Source organism: Clarias gariepinus, chromosome 5 (assembly GCF_024256425.1).
Source record: "Clarias gariepinus isolate MV-2021 ecotype Netherlands chromosome 5, CGAR_prim_01v2, whole genome shotgun sequence".
In the NCBI taxonomy this organism is placed as follows: Eukaryota; Metazoa; Chordata; class Actinopteri; order Siluriformes; family Clariidae; genus Clarias; species Clarias gariepinus.
In genome coordinates this window covers 34,941,409-34,953,352 of record NC_071104.1, presented here as the reverse complement: position 1 = coordinate 34,953,352, position 11,944 = coordinate 34,941,409, and the positions used below count along the sequence as shown (strand labels likewise).

Below are 11,944 nucleotides of genomic sequence, written 5' to 3'. Positions count from 1 at the left end.
AATGACAAATCATGAAAATTCTTTATTAGATTTTTATTAAAAGAAAACATTTGAAGGTTTCCTATTATTAACTTACAAATCGGATCTCTTGCTCTTGCTGGTTCTGTGGTCTCAGTGAATGGTCCCATACCAAGACGATTCTCAGCGCGAACTCGGAATAGGTATTCCTGACCCTCAAGAAGGTCAGGCACCACAAAGGCCATATTGGCACAGGCTGCATTTACTGTTGTCCAGGCCTTTCCACTAACAGCCTTCTTTTCAATGAAATAGCTCTTAATCCTTTCTCCACCATCCGTGTCAGGGAGCTTCCAGATAATTCGCATTGTAGATCTTGTAACGTCAGTAACTTTGAGATCCTTAGGTGCTCCAGGAACATCTGTAAAAATAATAATACAAAATAAAAATAAATTATCAAATGAATGAATGAATTACATTACATTATAGTATACATTATCGTAAACTCACCAAGTACAATGACTCTGACATTAATATGTTTCTGTCCAGTTTTGTTCTTTGCTGTGACAGTATATCTGCCAGAGTGAGTTCTTAAGCTCACAGGAATTGTTACAACAGAGGTAGTGTCAGTAGATTCCACCTAATCACAATACGGAAAGAGAAATAAGAGGGAATTTTGATAAGATCATGTGGTCAGCCGTGATATAGTATTCTAGAAGTAATGAGAGAGCTAAGGACCCAATAGCTATAGCTCAGCAAACACTGTCCACAAAACCCTAGTTAAATTGTAAAGAAATGTGCTAAAAATGTCAGTCAATAGTGATACCTGTGAATCAACTGGTAGGGTATGAAGACGATCCTTCTTCTCTGTCTTTGCTTTGCCATCAAATTCCCAAGTAACCTTGGGAACAGGACGCCCAGTAACAGTTACTGGGATTTTGATTGGAGTTCCAGCTCGGATACATAGTAATTCTTCAGCGGTGATGTCCAAAAATACCTTTGGCTCAGCTGTGAAGTAAAAAATTCCCCAATGTAAGAAAATGAAATGAAAGCATTTGAATTCAGACAAAAATCCAGTGTTACATGAAAATCTTACTGTGGATGTCCTCCATGAGAACCTCTGTGGTTCTAGGACTTGGTTCAGACTCGCCAATTTTATTTACTGCAATAATTCTAAATCTGTATTTCTTGAGTTCCTGGAGATTGGGAACAGTGAATTCAGTAGTGGGATGTAGATTGTCTGCATCATTCACCCTAGCCCATTCAGATGTACCCTCGTCCTGGATCTCAATTATGTAACCTTTGATTGGACTGCCACCATCTTTGGCTGGTGGGGTCCATGACAGAGTGACACTACGCTTGGTTTTATCAGCAACTACAGGAGCTGCTGGCATGCCAGGTGGAGCTAGAATATACAAACACAAATAATAAATGTGTTACAAGCATGAAGAGAATGCTACAGTACATGAACACATACATACTGTATATAGAAATGTGTGTTACACAAATGTTGTAATTTAGCTTACTGATAGGATCATCAGCAAAAGCTGATTCAGAGACAGCGCTTGGGGGGCCAACTCCTGCAGCATTGCAAGCCATCACTCGGAATTCATATTCAGTTCCCTCAATAAGACGTGTAACCGGAAATTCCCAGGTTTTCATGCCACGTTTTGACACAAGGGTCTTATTTGCTTTAGCCCAGTAGGTGGTACCTTTTTGACGCTTCTCCAACCAGTAGCCGATAATCGTAGATCCTCCACTATCCATAGGAGGTTCCCATGTTACTAGTATATGGGATTTAGAATGCTCTGCTATAGCAACTCTTTCTGGGGGACCAGGCAGGGCACATGGATCCTTTATCTGTACTTCCTCTGCCTCACAGGCATCACTTATTCCATACTTATTCTGAGCTTTAATTCTGAACTTATATTTTCCACCATTTACAAGTTCCCATGCCTACAAGACAGAGATGAGTGGGATTAATTGAATAGTTACACTGATTGATTAATTGATTACAATATCTCTGTTAATATTAACAGTAATTTGTAAATTCTTAATTTGCTTACCCAATATTTTTTCTCTATTATGTTGTTAGTAACCTGAACCCATTCAGCTTTCTCAGGATCTTCAACATTAAGGTCTTTCATCTCAACAATGTAATTGGTGATCTCACTACCAGCAGTATCCAGTGGTGCATCCCAGGTCAGCTGGCAAGACTCGGATCGAATATTTGAAACTGCAGCATTTCTTGGTGGTGTTGGTCGATCTAATAAAACATTAAACAAATATTATGCACCTGCAGACTTTAAATGAAAACATTAAAGGGATGATTCTATCTAAACTTACCCAGCACTTCCACTGTGATGGAATGGCTGGCTGTCCCAAGGCGATTTGAAGCAGTCACTGTGTATGTTCCCTTTTCCAGCCTTGTAGTAGCTGGGATAGTGAGTTTGGTGTGTTCTGTCTGTCTGTCAATCACTTTAGTCTCAAACAGGACTCTCTCAGTGGGCTTTGCAATAACAACTTCATCTTTCAACCATTCGACCTTTGGCAGTGGGAGACCTATGATTTCAGCAGGAATCTCAACTGGCTCATTCTTCCTTACCCTAACCAAGTCAAATTTGAAGTGCTGCATCATGTGCAAAGTTGGAGCAACTGTAAAAATATGTAAAACATAGAATATGGTCAAGTACCTTACGAAGAATAGGTAGAATGTTTTGTTTGGAATAATAGCAAACAAATGACTGGACAAACCTTCATCATCCTGAATCACAGCAGTTACTGGTATAGAAGGATCACTTTCAGCAATGCTATTAACAGCTTTTGCACGGAACTCATACATGTGCAGCTCATCCAGATTTTCAACAGTCAGTGTTAGATCTGTACACAAGTCTTTGGAAACAGGCTGGAAAGCAGGATGATCTTGACGTTTCTTTTCAATAATATAACCAATAATTGGACTACCACCGTCATTGCGAGGGGGCTTCCATGCAAGAGTAATGGATGACTTAGTCCTTTCTGTGTAGTGGAACTTCTCAGGAGAGGTTGGTGGACCTGAGATTACATAAAAGCCCATTCAGTTACTGTAGTTGTCCCATTTAAGCATTTGCATTATATCTGTATAGAAGTCACATTACCTTGTGGATCTACTGCAAGAATAGGTCCAAGATCTACTGGTGGCCCACAGCCATATTTGTTCTTGGCCACCACTCGGAAGATGTACTCCTGTCCTTCAATAATACCTACAATTTCACATTTGGATGCAACGGTTTCAATGGGCTGTCTAAATGTGTGCATCTTTGGCTCTTTTCTTTCAACAATGAAGCCAGTCAAATCACTACCACCATCATCGTCGGGATCAGACCAGTTCAGAATCATTAACTTTCTGGTTACTACTACAGGCTTAAGTTCAAGAACAGGTCCAGGAACATCTGAAAATAAAAACATTTTAAGAGTATTAATTTGTTATATTATCATTACAAAACCAATATAAACGGTTGAGATTTTTAAAATTATAGCAGTTCTTACCCACAACTTCAACCCTAGTCCATGCAGACTTGATACCACTTGGGTTTGCTGCAGTGATCTGATATTTGCCACTGTCACTTCGTTTTGAGGTCTTGATGATCAAAGTGCTGTCTTGTCCTACTTCTTCTATTTCTGCACGCTTTTTGTCTGGAGCTGCATCATCCTTTGTCCATGTAAGTGATGGTTTTGGTTTACCTGTTACATGTGCAGGAACCCTCAGCATCTCTCCAGCTCTTACAATAAGACCACTCTTCACGGAGATATCAAGTTCAATTACAGGCATCTCTGTTTGGGGAAGTTAACAACATAGTCATGAATATAGCCTTAAAATCTCAACATTCTTAATAGATGTTATGTTTTTCATATTCAACATTAGTTTATGGCTTTATACCTGCTGGATTCCTCACAATGACAGCATCTGTTATACCAGGAGCACCTTCACCAGCGGAGTTGACTGCCATCACACGGACAACGTACTTAGCTCCTTCTCTGACACCATACACAGTAAACTTGTGGTTCTTACATGGTCTCTCAGTGGCACGTGACCAGTCTTTGCTGCCAGCAATAACCTTGTCAACATGGTAACCAAAAATGTCTGCACCACCATTGTCTGCTGGAGGATCCCATTCAACTGTTATTGAATGGTCAGTCGTGTCAACAACACGTGGAGTTGGTGGACCCGGTGGTACTAAAGAAAAAAAATAGTGAATTTAGCTTTATACAATCAACCATTAAAGCAACTATAATTTCAAGATCAGTATTAGATTGATGTGATATAATTATCTTACAGATAGGAGCCTGAGCTGTTTTTGGATCAGATGGTGGACTGAACTTTCCACATCCAGCTACATTTTCAGCACTGACCCTGAAAATGTATGTCAGTCCTTCCAAAAGGCCCTCTACTTTTACTTCTAGTGCATCAATAAGGTTGCGATTAACTCGTGCCCAGTGTGTACTGTTGATTTCTCGTTTTTCCACCCAGTATCCTTGAATGGGACTCCCATTGTCATTCGGTTCCTTCCAAGTAACAACCATGCTGTTAGCTGTAATATCCAGAATTTCAGGTTTCTCAGGTGCCTCTGGGGGATCTAAAATGTGGAGAACAACAAATATCAACCATATACCTTTAAAAGAGTAGGCCTTAAGAAATAAACAATAAAAACACAATGTAGTATAAACATTGAGTACCAAATGGATCCTTGGCAATGACAGGTTTGGAGATAGATGGTTTTCCAGGACCAAATCTGTTCTCAGCAGTTACTCTGAAAATATACTCCTTTCCCTCAATCAGTTTTGTCACTGGGTACTTGCAACCTCTGAGAGTTGATGTTACAGTGACCCATCCAGTCTCAACCTTGGAGTTGTCTTTTTTTTCCAATATATAATTAAGGACCTCACTGCCACCATCATCTAGAGGAGGATCCCACCTACAAAGGATAGAATCCTTCCTGACCTCCTCAAATTTGAAGTTGACTGGAGGTCCAGGAGTATCTATAATATATAAATTTAAATACATCAGTTTAAACCCAGTTCATTAATATTATTCAAATAATAAAAGTGAATGCGAGAATCAGGTGAATTTTATTTACCCAGGACATTAACTTCACAGGTGGCAGAGGCAATACCGTGATCATTCTCCACCTTGATGGTGAAAACACCATGATCACCTCTGATACAATCTTTTACAAAAATGTTGGATTCACCCGTCCTTGAGTTATCAATAGTAAGACGTTCATTTAATGATGGGTGATATTCCTCCTCTGGCTCTTCTGGTTCCTCTGCCTCCTGTACTGGCTCCTTCTTTTCTTCCTCCTTCTTGTCCTGCTCTTCTTTTGTTTCCTCCTCCTTTTTCTCCTTGTCTTCTACTTTTTCTTCCTCTGCCTTCTTTTCCTTCTTCTTTCTAATAGGCCTTTCTGGCCTCTTCCTCAGTGCCTCTGGCCTGATGGTTGCATTGTTCCTCGTCCATGTTATTTCCGGGTAAGGAAAACCAGAAATGTAGGCAGTTAGTCGGATCTCCTCACCTCTCTTGACACTTAAGCCTGATTGCAGACTGCCACTGAGGAACACTTTGGGACGATCTGAAATTGAGAATAGTTATATTAAATAAACTATTTTATTAACCACATATATATGTGAGAATGTGTTGTAGTATAAAACAATATATTGTACATACCAACTGCATCAGTGGCTTTGACCATAGGGGTAGCCCGAGAAGGCTCACTAATCCCTGCTGCATTTTCTGCACGAACCTGGAACTGATATTCTTTTCCAGGTTTCAAGCCCTTAACCGTGTAGGACAATACAGGCACCAGGAAGTCATTGCATCTCTCAAATTTTTCACCACCTTTCATCATCTTCTCTAGAATGTAACCCATGATCTTGCTTCCACCATCATACATGGGTGGCTTCCAAGTAAGGGTCACAGATTCAGAAGTAGGGTTGTGAGTTTCAACATCAACAGGTGGATCAGGTGGATCTGTATTTATAGAACATAAAGAAGGTATTATTGAATTACTTTTCATATTCAACATTTTAGAATAAATCTTCTCTGAAATTACTCACGTTTCTGATCCTCAGCAATTACAGGATTGCGAAGCTCAATAAACTCGCCACCACCAATTTTGTTCACTGCTCTGACACGGAAATAGTACTCTCCATTTTGGATGAGGTCCTTGACAGTCCAGCTTAGTTTGTTCTCACCAGACATAACATTGGCATATGTTCTCCTGCCTGCTTCTCTGCGCTGCAGGACATAGTGCAGGATAGGACTTCCACCATCATAGTCTGGAGGTTCCCAGGTCACTTTGCATGAGTTCTTGGTGATATCACTAGCAGCAATTTCCTTGCATGGGCCAGGAAGACCTATTGATAACATAAAAATAAAAAATTTTAAATATTGTGCATAATAAAAATGTATGCAGTATATAATTCCAAATACTGAATGTGTATAGCTGCAAAAACATACCAATAACTTTAACATTAATTGTCCCACTGACTGTGCCAAGGCTGTTCTCCAGGGTAACTTTGTATTGGCCAGCATCACCATGCAGGCAGCTTGGAATTTCCAGGTGGCAGGAAGTGTAATCTGATCTGAATGAAGTTCTCTCATCAGCCTTCATCTCCTTGCCATCTTTGTGCCATGTGATCCTAGGTGATGGAACAGCCTTAAATGGAATTGGGAGGTGCATCTTCTCGCCCTCCACAACAATGATGTCCTTGGTCTGGAAGTCAATAGTAGGGTTGCCTACAAGGATTGTTAGGAGCCAGGCAATCAATTTCTCATTCAGTAGTGTCAAATAAATCTCTTTTATGAGTACTTACAATAAAGTATAAATACAAATAAAAACAAATTATTTAGCTTACAGTCAGAGTCTTTAGCGTATACACTCTCGGAGATGTCGGATGGCTCGCTAGCACCAACAGAATTGACAGCACGAACTCTGAAAATGTATTTCTTCTCAGGCACAATGCCTTCCTCTTCCCCAGCCCTGTATTTTAGCTCTTTAACTGGACGAGAGTTAACTCTCATCCACTTTTCTGTTCCAGCCTCGCAAAGCTCGATGTGGTATCCAATGACTGCACTTCCTCCATTTCTTTCTGGAGCTTTCCATGCAATAGAAATATGGTCCCTGGCTGCATCAGTAACATGAAGCTCCTGGGGGGGAGATGGTGGACCTGGAAAATGTAGAATATACTTTTGAGCTGAACATGGCATGTATCTAGAACTGAAGTGCTTAATTCTCTTATAAAACTTCTCTTAACTTAAAAACATTAATTACTAAAAGAAATAAGAAATGAATCAGAATGTATCCTTTAACATACCTGTTGGGTCCTCAACTACCACAATGTCTGTAGGTTCACTTGGGTGACCAACTCCAGCCTCATTCTCAGCAAGGACCTGGAATTGTACTTCAGTGCCTTCAATGACATCAGTCACCCTGTACTGACAGTCAGGACCTGATGTCTTTCCAGCTTTCACCCAGCGAGTGCCAAGTTTCTCTTTCTTTTCAATGACATACCTGAAAGTTTTAACATATACACATTTCCGTGTCACTGTCGTGGCGCTATAATCAACACACCAAGATATTTTATTCACAACAGTTTAATGTTATTTGCATACCGTAAGATAGGTCTGCCACCATCGTTCTTTGGTGCTTCCCATTTAAGATCAACATGTGTCTTTGACACTCCTGTGACAGCAAGAGCATAAGGAGGTCCAGGAGTAGCTAGAAAAAATAAATGGTTTAATATCATCGATATTCAAAATCAGCCATCAAAATCATTAACTTAAATTTAATGAATTTGAAATAAAAATTGCCAAAGCTGTTAGGCTTACTGAATGTGTCTTTTGCCAAAACTGAGTCTACAAGTTCACAGTATTCGCTAGGACCAACAGCATTCTCAGCTGCCACACGGAATACATAGAGTGAGCCTTCATTCAGTGGAGTGACAGTATGTATCAGCTCCTTCACTGTGGTATCCACAACCTGCCAGCCCTTGCGTCTCACATCTCTCTTTTCCACAATATAATTGGTAATTGGAGAACCACCATCTCTCTCTGGGGCTGTCCACTTAAGTTCAGCACTGTTACATGAAATACTCATCACCTCTAGCCATCTTGGTGGTGATGGAGGATCTGATAAAAGAAAAAATAAATGAATTGTATGAAGATGTATAAAAATCAAAAAGGAAAAAAAAAACACAACTAACATTTATTATTTCTTTTTGTTTTTTGTATATCCACATATATACAGTACTTTCACAAATAAAAGAGGAAAAAGCATAATATTATAAGTATAGAAAGACTACTAACATGTCAAACAAGCAAAAATGTATAACAAACTTACTAAGTCTCTCCTTGCAAAGAACAGGATTGCTAGGTTCACTAGGTTCACTCTCGCCTGCTGCATTGACAGCTCTGACACGGAAGGAATATTCCTGTTTCTCCATTAATCCCTTCAGAAAATATTCAAGAGAAGGTATGCCATCTGCCACACGAACCCACTCATCAGTTCCACTCTTGAGGAGTTCAATGATATAGGACTCAATCTTAGCACCACCATCATGCTCAGGCTTTGTCCACTGCAGGAAAGCAGATGTCTTTGCAACATCCTTAACTGTTGGCTTGCCAGGAGGCCATGGGGGATCTAAAAAATAAATAGTTTTAGTCTTTTTTTCTCACACATATACACTATATGACCAAAAGTTTGTTCACTTGACCATCACACCATAAGTGCCTCTCTAATCCCCAATTCCAGATATACTGTAGTCTTCACTTTTCTGTTAAAATGACCTCCTCGCTCAAGAAAAGGCTGTCTCTAAGATTTTAAATTATTGCTGTGGGGATTTATGAACATGTAACCACAAGAACATTAAAGAAGTCAGACAATAATGTTGGACAAAAAGACAGTAAGCGCTCCTGTTCAACCCAAAAGTGTTTGGTGGGATTGAGTTCAAAGCTCTAGCAGGCACCTTTTACACCAACCTTGGCAAACCATGTTTTCAGGAATTTGCTTATGTCTGGGCCCGTTCATTCCCGTAAAGGGAAAATAAAATGCTACAGCCCACATATTATTTATACATTCGAGCATACATACATATTGTACATATATGATTGTCTGCGTAAAACTCTGTAGCAACAGTCTAGAGAAAGCCTGCATATGGGTATAAAGGTCAGGTGTCCAAAAACCTTTGGCCATATACTGTGTGTATGGTATACATTATTTAAATTTTGTGATGCAAAGAGTTTAAAAAAGAAATACAGTTAAATGCTATAATTTACCAATAGGATCCTTGATCATGATGTGGTCAGTCTCTTTGCTTGGTTTGCCTGGTCCAGCAAGATTTTCGGCTAAGACACGGAACTTATACTTCTTCCTTGTGGGCAATCCTTTTACCCTAAATTCACCAAAGTACAAACATGAAAGCTGTAAATTTTGCTATATGCCTGTTATCATGTATTAATTATTGTGGATTTTGAAATTCCTACCTAAGGTTTGTGTCTGCTACTGGTGTTTTATTGCATCTTATCCACTTATCAGCATCTGGCTCAAATCTCTCAACCCAGTAGCCAGTGATGGGACTTCCTCCATCTTCATCTGGCTCATACCAGGTTAGAGTTACAGCATCCTTAGCAATATCCGAGGCCTCCAATTTATATGGAGGTCCAGGCGGATCTATATAAATATTAGTAAGATATTAGAAATCGTTATTATATATTCTGGGTGAGAGGCAATGATGCTTTTTTTTTTTTTTTTTGTAAAGATAAATTTAACATACCAAATGAATATCTTGCAGTAATTGGAGAATGTTCAGCTGCTGGACCAATGCCAAATTGATTCTCAGCATAGACTCTAAAGATATATTCTTTGAAAGTCACAAGCTTGGTGGCTTTGTAGTTGGTCTGCTTTATAGTAGAAGACAACTTGTACCAGATTTCACTGTCTGTAGCTTTTCTCTCAACAATGTAGTTTGTCACCTTTGAGCCACCATCATCTCTGGGTGGATTCCAGGCCAGTAAACAGGACTCATTGGTGATTTCAGAAATATCGAAGGCAGCTGGGGGGCCAGGTTTATCTATATAAAGGTAAATGAGCATATTAAATTTATGGTTGACTTTCTCTATTAGAAGAAACAACTTATTTTAGAAGTGAGCCTTACTCATTAGAATTAGATCTAAACTCTTTCGAAACGGACAATTTTTTTAAAAGGCAGTGTTATGATCCGATGCTTTAAACAACTATTATACCCTTTTATGTTATAAAGAAAAACAGTACCTAAAATGTTGACGTCAACTGTTGCAGTTGCTCGGCCACTGCTGTTAACTGCTTCAATAATGTATGTTGCAGAATCATCTCTTTTTGTCTTAGCAATTGACACTGTGGAGTGACCAGGCTTAGTATCAATAGATATTCTGTCATCTTCCTTAAGTATAAGGTCAGCCTTTGTCCATTTCACTTTAGGCTCTGGTTTGCCTGTGACATCAGCAGGAAGTTCGATTTTTGTGCCAGCCTTTGCAGTTAAGCCTGCCAGAAGTTTTGCATCCAAGTGAATTTCTGGAGGCTCTGTAACAAAAAGTAGGGAAGGTTAAAGACTAGACATAAATTTAAACAGAAATTTAATAGACAGACGTTATAATAAATAGAAGCCAATCTTTTATCATACCTTTAGGATCAATAGCCAAAATCTCATCAGTTGCCTTACTAGGTCTACCTGAGCCCAGTCTATTTAAGGCCCTCACACGATAAGCATACCACTGTCCTTCTATCAGACCAGTAACTTCAAGCCTAGGGTGCAATAACAATGATTGTAAGGACTTTTGTGTCAGTGTATCAAAAAACATGTTAAATTGTTTACATATTTTTTCCTAAACTTACTTTAGGTCTGGTAATGCATCTCCACATGGCTCCCACTTGTCAGTACCACGTTGGCATTTGTCAACCATGTAGCCTTTAATTGGAGCACCACCATCCCATTTTGGAGGTTCCCAAGAAAGGAATATTTTACTTGCTGACTTGTCTCTCCATTTAAGATTCTCGGGTGGATCTGGAACAGCTGTTTAAAGAAGTAAAAATATTATTTTTGTGTTTGTTGAGTATTGTATTGGGGATTAAGTTATTGTAATTTTCTCATGGTCACTTACTGGCTGGTGAAGACACATTTATAGGATCATCAATGTAGGCAGGCTCTCCAGGGCCACACTTGTTGCAGGCAATAACTCTGAACAAGTACTCTTTGCCTTCAATCACATCTGTGATAGTGTATTCCTGGTCTTGCACACCACTAATGACCTGAGGTATAAATTGTAAAGCAAATAAAAATTAAAATTAAAGTATTATTCAGCAAGGAACAACTTAAAGTTGTGTGAATTTAATACGAGTTGAATACCTTGACCCATGTCTTTCTGGATACTTCACGCTTCTCAACCTGGTAGCCAGTCAGTGGACTGCCTCCATCGTGGTCTGGTGCTTCCCACATAAGATGCACATGTCTTCTGGTTACCTCTGCCACCTTGAAGTCCTTGGGTGCACTTGGACATGCTAAAATAATAGAGATAAATAGTAGGTTGTACTATTGTTGTACCAAAGTCTTGACTCTACAATAGTGTACTCAGACTACATACCAATGACATTGACGTCAATCTCTCCAGAGACGCTGCTTACATCATTCTCCAGGGTCAGTGAATATCTGCCTTTATCTGGCCGCACACTTGGAGAAATGACTAACTCTGTAAACGTGCTTTTTGTGACCATGGACACACGGTCACCAGCACTGAGCTCCTTGTCACCAAAGGTCCACTTAGCAGTAGGTGTTGGGTATCCAGTGATGGGAACACGGATTATAAGAGGCTGTGGTACAATGACCTCCAGGCCATCCTTAAAGGCACTCAAGTCAAGTGTGGGCGCAACTAAAATAAGTTAAATAAAAACATTTGTAATATTTAATTGCAAAGCAAAAAAAA

The 11,944-nt window shown here is 39.5% G+C and overlaps 1 protein-coding gene across 1 annotated transcript in view; it reads right to left on the bottom strand.

Annotated features, from left to right (window-relative positions):
• ttn.2 (titin, tandem duplicate 2) overlaps nt 1-11,944 on the bottom strand; it is a 178,002-nt gene that overhangs the window by 63,727 nt on the left and 102,331 nt on the right. The window contains exons 127-157 of the mRNA XM_053495993.1: nt 11,606-11,890; nt 11,371-11,522; nt 11,126-11,273; nt 10,860-11,037; nt 10,648-10,769; nt 10,260-10,547; nt 9,763-10,059; nt 9,473-9,659; nt 9,266-9,381; nt 8,331-8,630; nt 7,820-8,119; nt 7,604-7,709; nt 7,306-7,502; nt 6,847-7,158; nt 6,449-6,727; nt 6,046-6,345; nt 5,657-5,959; nt 5,073-5,561; nt 4,672-4,974; nt 4,272-4,571; nt 3,875-4,171; nt 3,484-3,768; nt 3,093-3,386; nt 2,710-3,009; nt 2,302-2,610; nt 2,022-2,221; nt 1,482-1,911; nt 1,052-1,360; nt 782-963; nt 466-595; nt 77-376 (exon numbers count right to left, since the gene is read on the bottom strand). Coding sequence (XP_053351968.1) covers nt 77-376; nt 466-595; nt 782-963; nt 1,052-1,360; nt 1,482-1,911; nt 2,022-2,221; nt 2,302-2,610; nt 2,710-3,009; nt 3,093-3,386; nt 3,484-3,768; nt 3,875-4,171; nt 4,272-4,571; nt 4,672-4,974; nt 5,073-5,561; nt 5,657-5,959; nt 6,046-6,345; nt 6,449-6,727; nt 6,847-7,158; nt 7,306-7,502; nt 7,604-7,709; nt 7,820-8,119; nt 8,331-8,630; nt 9,266-9,381; nt 9,473-9,659; nt 9,763-10,059; nt 10,260-10,547; nt 10,648-10,769; nt 10,860-11,037; nt 11,126-11,273; nt 11,371-11,522; nt 11,606-11,890 — 7,998 coding nt within the window. The remainder of the gene's footprint in view (nt 1-76; nt 377-465; nt 596-781; nt 964-1,051; nt 1,361-1,481; nt 1,912-2,021; nt 2,222-2,301; nt 2,611-2,709; nt 3,010-3,092; nt 3,387-3,483; nt 3,769-3,874; nt 4,172-4,271; nt 4,572-4,671; nt 4,975-5,072; nt 5,562-5,656; nt 5,960-6,045; nt 6,346-6,448; nt 6,728-6,846; nt 7,159-7,305; nt 7,503-7,603; nt 7,710-7,819; nt 8,120-8,330; nt 8,631-9,265; nt 9,382-9,472; nt 9,660-9,762; nt 10,060-10,259; nt 10,548-10,647; nt 10,770-10,859; nt 11,038-11,125; nt 11,274-11,370; nt 11,523-11,605; nt 11,891-11,944) is intronic.